Genomic DNA, 18322 nt, shown 5'->3' on the forward strand with positions numbered 1-18322 from the left:
TGAGACTTCCAACATCGCTAGGGAACTCCTGGTTCCCCCTTGATGGTTGATGTAAGCCACAGTCGTGACGTTGTCCGACTGAAATCTGATGAACCTCAGTGTTGCTAACTGAGGCCAAGCTAGAAGAGCATTGAATATTGCTCTCAACTCCAAAATATTTATTGGGAGGAGTTTCTCCTCCTGAGTCCATAATCCCTGAGCCTTCAGGGAGTTCAAGACTGCGCCCCAACCTAGAAGGCTGGCATCTGTTGTTACAATTGTCCAATCTGGCCTGCGAAAGGTCATCCCCTTGGACAGATGGACCCGAGAAAGCCACCAGAGAAGAGAATCTCTGGTCTCTTGATCCAGATATAGTAGAGGGGACAAATCTGAGTAATCCCCATTCCACTGACTTAGCATGCATAATTGCAGAGGTCTGAGATGCAGGCGCGCAAATGGTACTATGTCCATTGCCGCTACCATTAAGCCGATTACTTCCATGCACTGAGCTACTGACGGGCGTGGAATGGAATGAAGGACACGGCAAGCATTTAAAAGTTTTAATAACCTGGCCTCCGTCAGGTAAATTTTCATTTCTACAGAATCTATCAGAGTCCCTAGAAAGGAGACTCTTGTGAGTGGTGATAGAGAACTCTTTTCCACGTTCACCTTCCACCCATGCGACCTCAGAAATGCCAGAACTATCTCTGTATGAGACTTGGCAATTTGAAAACTTGACGCTTGTATCAGAATGTCATCTAGGTACGGAGCCACCGCTATGCCTCGCGGTCTTAGCACCGCTAGGAGTGAGCCCAGAACCTTTGTAAAAATTCTCGGGGCCGTAGCTAACCCGAAGGGAAGAGCTACAAACTGGTAATGCCTGTTTAGAAAGGCAAATCTTAGGTACCGATAATGATCTTTGTGAATCAGTATATGAAGGTAGGCATCCTTTAAGTCTACTGTGGTCATGTATTGACCCTCTTGGATCATGGGTAGGATGCTTCGAATAGTTTCCATTTTGAATGATGGAACTCTTAGGAATTTGTTTAAGATTTTTAGGTCCAAGATTGGTCTGAAGGTTCCCTCTTTCTTGGGAACCACAAACAGATTTGAGTAAAACCCTTGCCCTTGTTCCGTCCGCGGAACTGGGTGGATCACCTCCATTACTAAGAGGTCTTGCACACAGCGTAGAAATGACTCTTTCTTTATTTGGTTTGCTGATAACCTTGAAAGATGAAATCTCCCTTGTGGAGGAGAAGCTTTGAAGTCCAGAAGATATCCCTGAGATATGATCTCCAACGCCCAGGGATCCTGGACATCTCTTGCCCAAGCCTGGGCGAAGAGAGATAGTCTGCCCCCCACTAGATCCGTTTCCGGATCGGGGGCCCTCTCTTCATGCTGTCTTAGGGGCAGAAGTAGGCTTTCTGGCCTGCTTGCCCTTGTTCCAGGGCTGGTTAGCTTTCCAGCCCTGTCTGTAACGAGCAACAGGTCCTTCCTGTTTTGGAGCGGAGGAAGTTGATGCTGCTCCTGCCTTGAAGTTACGAAAGGCACGAAAATTAGACTGTTTGGCCTTTGATTTGGCCCTGTCCTGAGGAAGAGTATGACCCTATCCTCCAGTAATGTCAGCAATAATTTCTTTCAAGCCGGGCCCGAATAAGGTCTGCCCTTTGAAAGGAATATTAAGCAATTTAGATTTAGAAGTCACGTCAGCTGACCAGGATTTAAGCCATAGCGCTCTGCGCGCCTGGATGGCGAATCCGGAGTTCTTAGCCGTTAGTTTGGTTAAATGTACAACGGCATCAGAAACAAATGCATTAGCTAGCTTAAGTGCTTTAAGCTTGGCCATAATCTCATCCAATGGAGCTGTGCGAATGGCCTCTTCCAGAGACTCAAACCAGAATGCCGCAGCAGCAGTGACAGGCGCAATGCATGCAAGGGGCTGTAAGATAAAACCTTGTTGAACAAACATTTTCTTAAGGTAACCTTCTAATTTTTTATCCATTGGATCCGAAAAAGCACAACTATCCTCCACCGGGATAGTGGTACGTTTAGCTAAAGTAGAAACTGCTCCCTCCACCTTAGGGACCGTCTGCCATAAGTCTCGTGTGGTGGCATCTATTGGAAACATTTTTCTAAATATCGGAGGAGGGGAAAAGGGCACACCGGGTCTATCCCACTCCTTGCTAATAATTTCTGTAAGCCTTTTAGGTATAGGAAAAATGTCAGTACACACCGGTACCGCAAAGTATCTATCCAACCTACATATTTTCTCTGGAATTGCAACCGTGTTACAATCATTTAGAGCCGCTAATACCTCCCCTAGCAATACACGGAGGTTCTCAAGCTTAAATTTAAAATTAGAAATCTCTGAATCCGGTCTCCCTGGATCAGATTCGTCACCCACAGAATGAAGCTCTCCGTCCTCATGTTTTGCAAATTGTGACGCAGTATCAGACATGGCTCTCACATCATCAGTGCGCTCTGTCCTTAACCCAGAGCTATCGCGCTTGCCTCTTAATTCAGGCAATTTAGATAACACCTCTGTCATAACAGCAGCCATGTCTTGCAAAGTGATTTGTATGGGCCTCTCTGATGTACTTGGCGCCACAATATCACGCGCCTCCTGAGCGGGAGGCGAAGGTACTGACACGTGAGGAGAGTTAGTCGGCATAACTTCCCCCTCGTTGTCTGGTGATAATTTCTTTACAGATAAAATTTGACTTTTATTCAAAGTGACATCAATACATTTAGTACACATATTTCTGTGGGGCTCCACATTGGCCTTCAAACATAGTGAACAAACAGATTCAGCTGTGTCAGACATGTTTAAACAGACTAGCAATGAGACTAGCAAGCTTGGAAAATCCTTTCAAATAAGTTTACAAGCAATATAAAAAATGCTACTGCGCCTTTAAGAAGCACAAAAAATCGTCACAGTTGAAATAACAATGAACCAAATCAGTTATAGCAACCAAATTTTCACAGTAAATGTATTAAGTTAGCAAAGCATTGCACCCACTAGCAAATGGATGATTAACCCCTTAATACCCAAAAACGGATAATCAATTTAACAATTAACGTTTTTATCACAGTCAAACACACTGTCACAGGTCTGCTGTGACTGATTACCTCCCTCAAAATGAATTTTGAAGACCCCTGAGCTCTCTAGAGACGTCCTGGATCAAGGAGGAAGAAGCAGGAAGACTGTAACTGAATTTTTACTGCGCAAAAATGCGCTAAAATAGGCCCCTCCCACTCATATTACAACAGTGGGAAACCTCAGTTAACCGTTTCTATGTAGAAATAAACGACAGCCATGTGGAAAATCATGCCCCAAAAGATTTATCACCAAAGTACCTCACAAAAAACGAATAACATGCCAGTAAACGTTTTAAACATGCACTTTAAAAGTTAGGTAGTGTTATTAATAAGCCTGCTACCAGTCGCTTCTACTGCAGTTAAGGCTCATACATTACTTCAGTATTAACAGTATTTTCTTAGTCAAATTCCATTCCTTAGAAAATTACTTATTGTACATACATTCATCAGCCTGATACCAGTCGCTACTGCATTTAAGGCTGTACTTACATTGCATAGGTATCAGCAGTATTTTCTTAGTCAATTCCATTCCTTAGAAAAATAATTTACTGCACATACCTTGTTTGCAGGATTCCCCACACGCTATTCCCTTTCTGAAAGTTACCCCACTGCTCAGAATGTGCGAGAACAGCCAGTGGATCTTAGTTACTTCTGCTAAGATCATAGAAAACGCAGGCAGATTCTTCTTCCAAATACTGCCTGAGAACAAACAGCACACTCCGGTGCCATTTAAAATAACAAACTTTTGATTGAAGAAATAAACTAAGTATAAAAAACACCACAGACCTCTCACAACGTCCTATCTAGTTGAGTTGCAAGAGAATGACTGGATATGACATGTGAGGGGAGGAGCTATATAGCAGCTCTGCTTGGGTGATCCTCTTGCAACTTCCTGTTGGGAAGGGAATATATCCCATAAGTAATGGATGACCCCTGGACTGAATACACTTAACAAGAGAAAGATAGATAATCCATTTATTTACCATTCCCCAGTTTTGCATAACCAACACTGTTATAGAAATATACTTTTTACCTCTGTAATTACCTTGTATCTAAGCTTCTGCAGACTGCCTCCTTATCTCAGATCTTTTGAGAGACTTGCATTTCAGGCAATTAGTGCTGACTCGTAAATAACTTCACGTGCCCGAGCACAGTGTTATCTATATGAACTAACACCCTCTAGCTGTGAAAAACTGTCAGATGCATTCAGATGAGAGGTGGCCTTCAAGGGCTTAGAAATTAGCATATGAGCCTACCTAGGTTTAGCTTTCAACTAACAATAACAAGAAAGCAAACCAAATTTGATGATAAAAGTAAATTAGAAAGTTGTTTAAAATTACATGCCCTATCTGAATCATGAAAGTTTAATTTGGATTGTACTATCCCTTTAATAAGCCTATTTAAAGGGACAGTCTACTCCAACATTTTTATTGTTTAAAAAGATAGATAATCCCTTTATTACCCGTTCCCCAGTTTACCTCTGTGATTACCTTGTATCTAAGCCTCTGCAGACTGGCCCCTTATTTCAGTTCTATTTACAGACTTGCATTTTAGCTAATTAGTGCTGACTCATGAAAAACTCCACAGGAGTGAGCACAATGTTATCTATATGGCACACATGAACTAGCAGTGTGTTGATGTGAAAAGCTATAAAAATGCCCTGAGAAAAAGACAGCCTGCAGGGGCTTAGAAACAGGCAGAAATTTTGAGGTTTAAAGATTATAATTAATATAACTATGTCGGATGTGCAAAGTTTTGGAATGGGTAGTAAAGGCGTTCTCTATCTTTTTAAACAATGAAACATTTGGAGTAGGGGAGAGGAGCCAACTTCTGAAGCGGATAGACGTGCACTGAGGTAGCTCCTGATCTTAACATAGATATTAGGGATATCAAAATTTGTAAACTATACTCTGAATCCCTATTTGAAACTCTCCCTCCCAAGAAATTTGGTGACTTTGGAAGCACTCACTTGGTCCGTTTCTGTCCTATGTTCTCCAGCAACACCACAAAGCCGGCAAGAAAATATGTCTGCATGAAAGCTGTAGCAGCCTGGTTAAGGTGACTGCCTGCTTCGAGGATAAGGCTGCCGTGTAACTTTCCCCCCAACTGTTGGGAAGATGCCAATAGAGCTACGATTATTTCCTTCTACACCAATACTACTAAGAGTAGCTAACTATAATCTGTGCTATAATGGAGGAGCTTTGTAACACTGTAGATACCGTACTACAGCAGGTTTTTAAGAGGGAGCTCTCTAAACTGATTGCTGATCAGTTCTACCCTCAGCACACTGACAACACAAATAGTGAATTACGGGAGATAGTGATGGGACATACAGTGGATATAAAAAGTCTACACACCCATGTTCACGATGGATTGTATATTTGGTAGTGTTGTGTCTATTCTAGTTGTCCCCACAGGTATAAGGTTGGACAGCCACCTGCTAATAACATGTATGCCCTCTTAAGAGAACAAAGACGCTGCTTCTTTATATTGTATCATCCCTATGGTATATGTGTACAGTCAAGTATATGTTGTAGAAATTGTTGAGATTGTAAGATAATTAAACATAGTACATAGTTCAGCCTTTTTAACAATGCCTATAATTTCAATAACAAATAATGCTTCGGTACGGTATTTTTTTTTTTTTTTTAAGGTCTTCAATGTGTTCTGGGTGGTCAATATAACTGTATATTATTTATTATATGCTTTCTCACAATTTTTCGGGTAGATATTCTGGGATCCCTTCATGTGTTCATTATCATGTGATACATACTAATATATTGACCCTAATTTAAAGTTTAGGGCTATATTTTTTGTAAGAGACCCAATTATAGAACTGAGTCAGAGAACCCTATACACCCTAAATATCTTTACGGAAGTTCCTAGATGATTATAATTTGCATTTTACTGCGGAAATATAGTTAAAGGGACAGTCTACACCAGAATTGTTATTGTTTAAAAAGAAAGATAATCCCTTTTTTTTTACCAATTCCCCAGTTTTGCATAACCAACACAGTTATATTTATACATTTTTTACCTCTGTGATTATCTTGTATCTAAGCCTCTGCAAACTGCCCCTTTATTTCAGTTCTTTTGACAGACTTGCAGTTTAGCCAATCAGTGATGGCTCCCAGGTAACTTCATGTGCATGAGCACAGTGTTATCTATATGAAAAACATGAACCAACACCGTCTAGTGGTGAAAAACCTGTTAAAATGCATTCTTAAAGGGCCACTAAACTCAAAATCTTTCTTTCGTGATTCAGATAGAACATACAAATTTAAACAACATTACAATTTACTTCTATTATTTATTTTGCTTAATTTTTTAGATATCCTTATTTGAAGAAAAAGCAATGCACATGGGTGAGCCAATCACATGAGGCTTATATGTGCAGCAACCAATCAGCAGCTACTGAGCATATCTAGATATGCTTTTCAGCAAAGAATATCAAGAGAATAAAACAAATTAGATAATAGAAGTAAATTAGAAAGATGTTTAAAAATGCATTCTCTTTCTAAATCATGAAAGAAAAAATGTGGGTTTCATGTCCCTTTAAGAGGCGGCCTTCAAGATCTAAGAAATTAGCATATGAACCTCCTAGGTTAAGCTTTCAACTAAGAATACCAAGACAACAAAGAAAAATTGGTGATAAAAGTAAATTGGAAGATTGTTTAAAATTACATGCCCTATCTGAATCATGAAAGTTTTTTTTGGACTAGACTGTCCCTTTAATAACTCTATGGATTCCTAGATAGATTTACCAGATGCCCTACGCTAATACCCAACTGAGTATGACACAGTACAATCAGTATACAAGTCTTTTTAGCTCATACCACAACGTTGGCGACGGCCTTTCACACATGCATGGGACATTCATGTATTTAATACATGTTGTAAGTAATGCTAAGTTTTATATAGAGGCCCTTATTACTTGTAATGTGTTCAATCCTCCAATCCCTATCTGATTTATTCCAGTCACTACTCTATCAATATTTGAGCCATTTCTCTAACTGTCCCCTCATACTATATGTAGCAAATACCTACTAACGGTCCAAGAGAGGCCCTATAGACTTGAAACTTGCTATGGGGCCCCTATAAATTCCCCTCACTAATATTTATTAATGTTGGAGGTACAAGAGAGACCTCTACTGTTTGTTTGGGGATTCACTGTTTATAAGGTTTTATAATTTACAATAGGGGTCAAGTGTGGCTCTTATATTTTTCTATAGGTTAAGAAAAACTATTAGATCTTGGTATATATATATATATATATATATATATATACTGTATATATATATATATATATATATATATATATATATATATATATATATATATATATATATATATATATATATATATATATACAAAATAAGAAGAAAGAGGTTCCCCTCTGAGACCCAAGAATGGCATCCCAGTGTTCACGATGGCCCTACATTGTTATACAAAGGTCCAAAGGTGGCTTTATATGCTATTTAGAGGGTCTCCATTACAACAGGCTAGCTTATATCCCTTAACATTGTCAGATGAACATGTTTTCTATTTGTTGCTTAGCATCTATTAATTATCTGTCTGGAAACAATTTCATTGTATAGATTTTACTGACATGCTTTGATTGTTATCCTTGACTTGAAAAGTTGGTGTTTATATATATATATATATATATATATATATATATATATATATATACACACCTTGATTGGAGGTACATTTCTAGTGCATCTGACCAAGTGGAACAAGCCCACGTACCACGTCAAGGTCTTTCCCAAAACTTGTGTCCCTAATACAGCCATACAATGCTAACTCTTAATCAAACAAACTGGGAACAAGTCAAGGGTTCACCCTAGTCATATACAAAATACGGAAGGGGACTGCACTCTCAGACTGGACTGGGCACACATCCTATGACCCTGCACCACAGCCCTGGGTGCTCAATAGCACTCACCGGTAGCTATACTGTCCGCAGAGACCCAGGCACTTAACCCCAGACAAGTCTGGATGCAAGGCCCATAAGGAAAATTACAAAATAAATTTAAACAACACACAGAGAAAGTCCAGCACTCACTTGCAAGCTCTCAGCTAAGATTAAAAGCAAAAATGGAAAAATTAGTTACCACATCTGGCCAAATGGGACAAGTCCAGGTACCACGTCAAGGACTCACAAACTTATGTAATCACCCTAGTCATATACAAAACACGGAAGGGACTGCACTCTAAGATTGGACGGTAACAACAAATTATTATAGCTGAAACAACGTGTATTGTTTAAAAAGCTCAGGTAGTGAGTGTATCATACATAATGAACATGAACCTAGAATGAAGCTAGATCAGTCTGAAAATGAAACAACATATGGTTGAGTGAGTTTCAAATTATATTTGTTGATAACTAAATATGTTTATTGTAACTTTGCATTCCTATATTTGAATGCAACTTTGTAGCAAATATTTTGGTCAGAACATAGATTTACTTATAAAAAACTATTTCAAAATTAACTACTAATGTTTGCTGAACTAAAAACATTTCAAAACTAGTTTATAAACATGGTCAGCATTGAGACGTGTGTGGGTGCATTTCAATTTTAAATAGAAGCATTTCTGCAATAAACTTACATTGCAAAAATTCTTGTTGTAATATGTTATTACTGGTTTTCAGTGGCACCGGTATTTAAAGGGATACTAAAAAAAATATTTCATGATTCAGATAGAGCATGCAATTTTAAGCAACTTTCTAATTTACTCCTATTATCAGTTTTTCTTTGTTCCCTTGCTATCTTTATTTGAAAAGGGAGGAGTGTAAGCATAGGAGCCAGCCCATTTTTTGTTCAGAACCTGGGTAGTGCTTGCTGATTGGTGGATTAATGTAGTCACCAATCAGCAAGTGCTAACCAGGGGTTCTGAACCAAAACCTTTAAGCTCAGATTGCTGGTGGTGGTGTTTTGTGCCTGTAAAGACTTAGTTTGTGTCATACAAGCCACTGCTGACACTCTGAGAAGGTGTGGTGTTTGAATACTGGTGCATAGGACCTCACAGCATATGTGCATATGCTGCTGAAAAACAGTAATAACTTACTAGAAGCATTTTTGCCATTGGAAGTAGATTGTGAAAAAGCACATTTCAATTTTCATCTTTCTATTCCTTTAAATAAAAAAAGTCTCCTTTCACCAGGACCCTTAAAGGGACATTAAAGGGACACTGAACCCAAATGTTTTCTTTCATGATTCAGATAGAGCATTCAATTAATTTTAATCAACTTTATAATTTACTCCTATTATCAAATATTCTTCGTTCTCTTGCTATCTTTATTTTAAAAGCAGGAATGTAAATCTTAGCAGCCAGCCCATTTTGGGTTCAGCACCATGGATAGCGCTTGCTTATTGGAGGCTTACATTTACCCAACAAAAAAGCAAGTATAACCCAGGTTCTCAACCAAAAATGGGCCGGCTCCTATGCATCACATTTCTGTTTTTAAATAAAGATAGCAAGAGAACATAGAAAAAATTGATAATAGGAGTAAATTAGAAAGTTGCTTAAAATTGCCTGCTCTATCTGAATCATGAAAGAAAACATTTGGGTTCAGTGTCCTTTTAAACAGAATGATATGTTTTGATGACAGATACGAACCATAAGCCAATAATTTCTGCCCATATCTCATATAAAGTTGAAGTGTAATTGGTTGGTATGATAGCCTTATCCTTATCCCGGCCATTCTTGAAGTGTCTCACAGTGTTTGTCTTTACCACCTCTAAAGGAAGTTAAAGGGACACAAAACCCCAAAAAATGTATTTCATGATTCAGATAGAGCATGCAATTTTAAGCAACTTTCTAATTTACTCCTAGTATAAATTTTTATTCATTCTCTGGCTATCTTTATTTGAAAAAGCAGGAATGTAAGCATAGGAGCTGGCCCATGTTTGGTTCAGCACCTGAGTAATGCCTGCTGATTGGTGGCTAAATTGGGTTTTGTGTCCCTTTAAAATTGAACTCCCATAATTCAGATACATTATACTTCTAGTATAAAATGTATTTGGTTCTCATGGTATCCCTTGTTGAATAATTAAACCTAGGTGGGTTCATCAGGAGCAGCAATGCAATACTACAGTGACAAAAGGCATATATATATATATATATATATATATATATATATATATATATATATATATATATATATATATATATATATAAATATATAGATTTTTTATGTTGTGAGTGTGTGCACTCTCACCATCCGTCAACAACTGCCAGGGTGCTATAGAGTGTTTGCAATAATTTTAGAAAGGTTAAGCACTCACTGGACTTCAGTCATCTGTGTAATAACAATTTTATTAGTGACGTTTCGGGACAAAACAGTCCCTTCCTCTGACAAACAACAACACAAAATATCAAACTTTTAAAGGTGAACAAAACCCTCCCCTCTGTGAACAACCCAATCACTGTGATCTGCGTGTGTGGTCTGGAGAACCCAGTCTCCTGATAGGTTAAGGACCAAAGGTCAATTAAATTGATAGGATAATAAACTGTCCATCACTAGTGTGTATTCGTCTATGTGCTTTAAAAGTGAACTAAAGTGAGTTAAAAAGCAAAGTTCTGGGTCAGCAACAAGAATGTATATAAATCCAGACAGCAACAGGTGTCAAAAAGGTCGAATAAGGCTGTGTGTGCAAGAATGTCACATAATGTACCTAACCAATGGCAATGATCCACACAAAAGGTGCTGACTCGAGTAGCCAATCAAGCACATACATAATGCATCCAACTCCACCCCCAGAGCCAACAGTGTCAAACACATCACCCACAACAGACCAGTCCGTCAATCCGACTTTAACACTTGTTGTGTATCAATAGAGGGTCTCATGTACAACCCCCCTGTTCATAGACACTTATGCCTAACGTATCATCAATGACATCAGTGCGATCTTGCATTGTTATCGCACAAAATGAGCAAAATCAATGTCTGGCCTGTGTGGCTATAGCCAATAGCGTCTCAGCATGGAGCCACACACCACTAATGCACCAATCACGCGCTTTGTTGACCAGCTATTGTAATCGCGCGTCAACATCCACTGATGTTGTGGTGGGGGGCCACACACCCCTAATTAGCCAATTCTGTGAGCCCAACATATAAGTTGACCTTTTTGACACCTGTTGCTGTCTGGATTTATATACATTCTTGTTGCTGACCCAGAACTTTGCTTTTTAACTCACTTTAGTTCACTTTTAAAGCACATAGACGAATACACACTAGTGATGGACAGTTTATTATCCTATCAATTTAATTGACCTTTGGTCCTTAACCTGGGTTCTCCAGACCACACACGCAGATCACAGTGATTGGGTTGTTCACAGAGGGGAGGGTTTTGTTCACCTTTAAAAGTTTGATATTTTGTGTTGTTGTTTGTCAGAGGAAGGGACTGTTTTGTCCCGAAACGTCACTAATAAAATTGTTATTACACAGATGACTGAAGTCCAGTGAGTGCTTAACCTTTCTAAAATTATATAAATATATATATATATATATATATAAATATATATACTGTATATATATATATATATGTGCATCCACCAATTGGCAACTAGCTCCCAGTAGTGCATTGTTACTGCCTACTCAGGATTATTTTCAACAAAGAATACCAAGAGAAAGAAGCAAATTTGATAATAGAAGTAAATTGGAAAGTCGTTAACAATCAAAATCATGAATGTTTCATTTTGACTTTAGTGTCTCTTTAATATACTATACAATATGATCAACTCACTCTCTTCTCTCCTCTAAGCATAAACATTAAGGTAGCAGAATCTTTGCTTGCAGGTTTTATTATTTAGATCATGTACCATTTTCGTAGCCCTCCATTTTAAAAGATTTTAGTTTGTTTATATCCTTCTGGAGATCAAGAACTGTACACAATGTTCAATAACTAGTGATCTGTAAAGTGGAATATCATCCGTTCTGTTCCTGCTGCAAATGCCTCTACTAATACAACCAAGCATTCTACTGGCCTTAACCCCTTCACTGCTAAACCTTTTTTATAGTCCTGCACTAAACTGTTTTTGAACTTATTCATATTTTAGTGAGTGACTCACACAAGTAATATATTTTTAAGCAGGCCTAGAAAATTAAGAATATACCATTTTCTTACATTTAGATTTCCTTGCATGCGAAAAGGTTGCTACAAAAATGTTGAAAAATGTATTTCATTAAATAAGATTTAAAATAGCCAGGTGGCCACTGTTGCTACTGTGATCACTGTACTAAATTGTTATCAAGGGTACCACATTTTAAAGAGGAGCCCATAAAGACTTTTGCGGATTGTAATAAAAATTAGAGGGCCCCAGGATAGAAATAAAAGCATATTGTTGCCACCACAGTGACCACCTGGCTAAATAAAGTTAAATGTCTACTATAATAAAATAAAAAAAACTTTATTGAGGGTCTGAGCAAATTTGATTTTTTTGAGTCACTAAAGGTCCCTTCCCCATTAAAACTCGATGTTCGGACTTTCATTTGTTTGTTTTTTACTTTTTGGGGGCTTGGTGCTTATCAAGACTACTACCTATTGAAACAGCAGTCGATTCTACAACCCCATCCAGCTCCCTTGTAGCTACACTAACTCTAACCCATATGATGTCACCACACATTTGTGGCAAAGTCACCAGCACTCTTAACTTGGGAGTCCCGGCCACATGGCCACCAACGATTGCTGCCTATATGTGCAAACAGTTAGCTGTTAAACTGCTGCACTACTGCATTGTTTACCAAATTCAGTTTATACAAAATAATAATTCCAAAGTCCCATTCCTCTTTTGTCAGTAAAGTATGATTGAATCAGCAATTAATCTTGACTTTTTCTTTCCTAAACGCATAGTTTCAGATTTTTTGATGTTGAACTTTAGATATCAGTCACTTATGCTACCCACCATATTTTATTTTTTATTAACTTTTTTCCAATTTTTGTATCATCTGCAAACTAACATACCTTCCTTTAAAGCCCTCTACTGATATCACTGATAAATATGTTAAACAACACAGGTCCAAGAACCGACCCCTGAGGAACACTGCTAGTAACTGTCACCTCTAATAAATGCACTCATTAATTAAGACACTCTCTTGTCTATCCTAAGGCCACCAATCCACCCACTTAACTAGACCAACACAATACAAAAAAATCAAAAGAAAATTTTCCAAAAAAATGTTCAATTATGAATAACTTAAAAAGCTTTTTAATGCACACATTTAAATTTATTTCCACTGTCCCCATAGAGGCTGGAGTGCATTCCTTAGAATTTAGAACCATGACACTCGTACATACTGCACAGGGATTGGTTGAAAAGTGCAGAAGATTACTTATAACTGACCCTAATTGGCCACAACAAGAGAGATGAGAGAGAGATAGAGATGAGATAGAGATGAGAGAGAGATAGAGATGAGAGACAGAGAGATAAAGATGAGAGAGATAGAGAGAGACATACAAGCATACATACTTTCACGATTTAACATCCCTTTCAGTTTTATGCATAATTGGAGCGTTGCATTCTGATCACATACCATCTGCTGATTGTGTGAAGAGTGCATAGTCAGGATTAATAATTTCTGAGGATAATATATCAAACCATTCCCGGACCACACCCTGACCCTGAAAAATTAATGAAAACCACATATATATTAACATAATTAAAATTTTCAATAGCATTTATAATTAACGAACATCCTGCTTATAGTAATTATAATCTACTTAGGCTACTGGAGTTATGAACATATGCTCATACAAATTTAGATCTGCAAACAGTCAAATATTTTAATGTAACAGACCTATGTTTAACATAAACATACTCTCTCAGTGTCTCAGTGTAAACCTACTCCCCTTGTGAATATAATAATATTAAATTAAAACTGTGACCTGACAATCAATAACAATTTTTAATAGTTCCTGATTACTAGAAGGGATATTGTTACTTAAAGCAGATACGTTTCACCTTTTTCACATTATAATCTATTCACACAGGGCATGTAAGCAAAATAACACTCACACACACAGTATTTTGCCAAATTATTAGACCCATTGGTCAAAAATCATAATCTTGATATTAATTGCATATTTATTCGTGTGTTGATTGATTTTTTAAAGTTTTAAAACTATTTCTTATTCCATGTTATATTGGCAACATCTGCAACTCATATTTACGTGTAATTTGTAATGATACTAAAATATTTGGTAAAATAACAAATGTATATGTTTTTAGAGATCAGTAAGCAAAGTGACTTGACGTTAAAGAAAGTCGGACAAATCAAAGGCATTTTGAAGGCAAAAACGTGTTGCAGTACAAGATTGATGAAATTATAGGGGTATCACCAGTTCTGTAAAGAATATTAAGAAGAAGAAAAAAGGATTGTGGGGGTGATTTGAACCAAAAATGGAAGAGCACTTGTTGACGACATATTGTTACTACACCAAGAACTGACCGAAGAATTCAGGGTATCTGCACTCAAAATAGGAAACTGAATGATGACGCACTGTGACATAAAGCCAAGGTCATAGGTAAGTTTTTGGATGACAATAATGTTGCAGTGCTTGATTGGCCAGGAAATTCACCAGATATGTGCTAATAAAGAAAATTTGTGAGTTCATGAAAAGACAAATTAGTAAAACTGCGCTTACCACTAAAATAGAACTCAGAGGCACTTAGCAACCATAACTTAGGAACCATAACCCAATGATAAAAACTGAGACAGCAAACTGTAGCAACAGCATGCCTCACCGTATAAAGGCACTAATTGCCGCTAAGGGTGGGCATACCGAATATTTATTTTCACTTGTCCTACTTTTGTTTTGTGGCATAAAACATGTTGATATCTGTGCATATCCTAAAAGGGCTAATTAAGTAAAAATTGTTTGCATAAAAAAATGTTTAACAAATTGCAGGCGAGTATTTCAAAATAATTTTCACAAATAAGCAAAAATAACTTACAGCCATCCTGTCTGGAGCACTGTGCTCCACCCCCACCCCTCCTTATCAGTGTTTAGACACAGTTATTGTATTTCAACTGAGTTCACAGCTTTTAGGCATGCTCCAGCAGATAATCCCTATGCATTTTTGTATTCTACCAAAGCAATAAATATAGATACAACCATAGAAGGAAATGTGGGGGGGAGTTAGAGCTTTACAATTCAGAAACTTAAAAGAAAGGGTTAATGGCGAGGCAATGCAGTATAAATTTGCAGGTAAAGTAATTAAAATACATATTATATTTTGTCTCTATACCAACTTGTTTTATGTCCTTTTAAGGCACCCTGTATGTAAACATTTAAAAATTGATAACAATTGCTTTTTAATTAAGTTATCATAACCAAAACTAAAAAAGCATTGATTTTTAAGCATGGGTCTAATAATTTGGCAAGGTACTGTATTATACAGGGGTTAAAAAATATATCCAAGTGTTACTAGTCATCTTAGTGATAAAGGATTAAAATACATTTTAGTTAACTAGGTGATCTAAGTTTGTAGCAAAAGCCATTTCCTGTTCCAAGATGACTGTTTGATGTGAATGAGAGCCCTGATCTCAACCCCATTAAACACCTTTAGGATAAACTGGAATGCCAATTGTGAGCCAGACCTTCTTGTCCAACATCGCTGCTTAACCTCACAAATGCGCTTTTGGCTGAATGAGCAAAAATTCCCTCAGACACCCTACAAAATCTTGTGGAAAGCCTTCCCAGAAGAGTTGTGGCTGTTTATGGTTGCAAAGGGTGGGCAACTCCATGTTAATGCCAACTGTTTTGGAATGGAATATCCAACAATCTCATATGGGTGATAGTTAAAGGGACATTGAACCCAATTTTTTTCTTTTGTGATTCAGATAGAGCATGCAATTTTAAGCAACTTTCTAATTTACTCCTATTATCAAATTTTCTTCATTCTCTTGGTATTTTTATTTGAAAAGCAAGAATGTAAGTTTAGAAGCCGGCCCATTTTTGGTGAACAACCTGGGTTGTTCTTGCTGATTGGTGGATAAATTCACCTACCAATAAACAAGTGCTGTCCAGGGTCTGAACCAAAATTGGCTGGCTACTTAACTAGGTGCCTTCTTTTTCAAATAAAGATAGCAAGAGAACAAAGAAAAATTGATACTAGGCGTAAATTAGAAAGTTGCTTAAAATTGCATGCTCTATCTAAATCACGAAAGAAAACTTTTGGGTTCAGTATCCCTTTAAGAGACGACATATATTGGGTGCCATCAATTTTTTTGTTTTGTGTAGAGTTTCAGGTTTTCTAATCAAACTGAAATACTCATCCTTTAGAAAAATACGTAATCAATGATTTTCAACAGAAAATCATGATTAAAAAGTCTCTGGATTTTTGTAGATAAATCATATGATACGGTTTTTTTTTCTAAAGTATTGACCCTAAATTAACAAATTCAAAAGGTATGAACAAAGCACAAATATTATGATTGAGAAATTCCCATTCTGTTTTCATTTGTAAAATGTATTTAACTCTCTAATTAAAAATAATCATTAATAAAAGTTTAATATACCATGCCTTCTTCTCCATGGAATCGTACAGCAATCCCTTGCTTAAGCTTTTCACAGTTTGATTTAAATACAACTTCACAGCTGCTCCTAAAAATAGATTCTAAAGATGTAACAAGAATTAATTGTGCTCTTAAATTATAAGGATTCTATAAGTTTTTGTTTCTCAAATGATTCATACCTCTATGGACAAGTAATATATCATTTTCATTTACAGGTCTATGCACCATATCGGAATCAGGTTGTCCAGCAAGTAAGTGTTCATAAAACCATTCACATCGTTCTTTAAATGGCTGCAAAACAAAAATATTCACATAACTTTCTCTATAACAATAAAAACATGATCTGAAATCATGAATACATCCATTAAGTGGTTCTCATATTTTAGAATATGTAACTTTTACCTTACATATAGCTGGAATGTTCATGTGTGTAAAGTACTAAAAATAATAAAACTTGTAGAATTACATTACATTCAATTTAACCCCCCTTAATGACCTCAACGTACCATCTACATTGCCGGTCGTTAACCGTTTTCTATTATACCCTCCCTTCTGCGCTATTAATAACACAATCCCCATAAAGGTTAAAGGGACAGTCAAGTATAAACTAAACTTTCATTATTCAGATAGGACTTTTAATTTTAATCAACTTTCCAATTTACTTTTATCATCAAATTTGCTTTTTTCTCTTGGTATTCTTAGTTCAAACTAAACATGGGTAGGCTCATATGCTAATTTCTAAGCCTTTGAGGGCTGCCTCTTATCACATGCTTTTTAAATCTCTTTTCAACACAAAGAGACAGAAAGTACACGTGGGCCATATAGATAACACTGTGTACAGGCACAGGGGGTTATTTAAGATCTAGCACAATACAATGCTAAATTTAAAACCAATAGATAATAAACAGTCACAGTCATGTGATCAGGGGGCTGGAAGAAGGTTCCTAGATACAAGGTAATCACAGAGGTAAAAAGTATATTAATATAACTGTGTTGGTTATGCACAACTGGGGAATGGGTAATAAAGGGATTATCTATATTTTAAAACAATAACAATTCTATGGTAGACTGTCCCTTTAAGGGGTTAATATACTATACATTTGTATTCTACATAGCACATTCTCCTTAAAAGTATGGAAGGTGTCATAGCAATCAGCTTAAAATGAACCCCTTTTTGGAACAGCGAAATTATGTCCCAAGACAAGTGAATACTAGACATGTGCATTCATTTTTGGACAAACGTAAAAATAAAATAAAATGAAAATTAAAATAATTTTTCTGTATTTTTTGCATTTGTACAAAACCAAGAATATTGGTAGTTCAAAACATCCTTATAAGGCCCCAGTAAATTCATATGACTATGAATACTATACGGCAATAAGCCTTGTAGGAGAAAAGATAACAACTGAGGGACTGTGTCTTGCGACTTATATGCCAAAAACGTCTGTGAAAAATTAGATTGCTTATCAAGCTTCAGAAATAATAGCAATATATAAAACATGCCATTGCAAATGCATGCCTGTTTAAGTTGAATAATGTTAAAAAAAGAAACCTGAGAAAGTGTGCTCTAAACAGAATGTATTGAAATAAATATTGTATTTATCAAGATCAGAAGTATGTTGCTAAAATAAAATCAAGAGTGGAACCACCACCAATGCAGTGGCACAGGGGCCCAAGTTCTGAGGGGGCCCACAGGCATAGGAACTGTGGGAGACCCAT

At 36.9% G+C, this 18322-nt stretch overlaps 1 protein-coding gene across 2 annotated transcripts in view; it reads right to left on the reverse strand.

Moving 5' to 3' along the window:
- The window catches only part of HACE1 (HECT domain and ankyrin repeat containing E3 ubiquitin protein ligase 1), a 338264-nt gene that overhangs the window by 120798 nt on the left and 199144 nt on the right, over positions 1-18322 (reverse strand). For both annotated transcript variants that reach the window (XM_053710580.1, XM_053710579.1), the window contains exons 15-17: positions 16783-16894; positions 16607-16704; positions 13619-13706 (exon numbers count right to left, since the gene is read on the reverse strand). In XM_053710580.1, the coding sequence (XP_053566555.1) occupies positions 13619-13706; positions 16607-16704; positions 16783-16894 (298 nt within the window). The remainder of the gene's footprint in view (positions 1-13618; positions 13707-16606; positions 16705-16782; positions 16895-18322) is intronic.

The sequence above is a fragment of the Bombina bombina genome, chromosome 4 (assembly GCF_027579735.1).
Source record: "Bombina bombina isolate aBomBom1 chromosome 4, aBomBom1.pri, whole genome shotgun sequence".
NCBI lineage: Eukaryota > Metazoa > Chordata > Amphibia > Anura > Bombinatoridae > Bombina > Bombina bombina.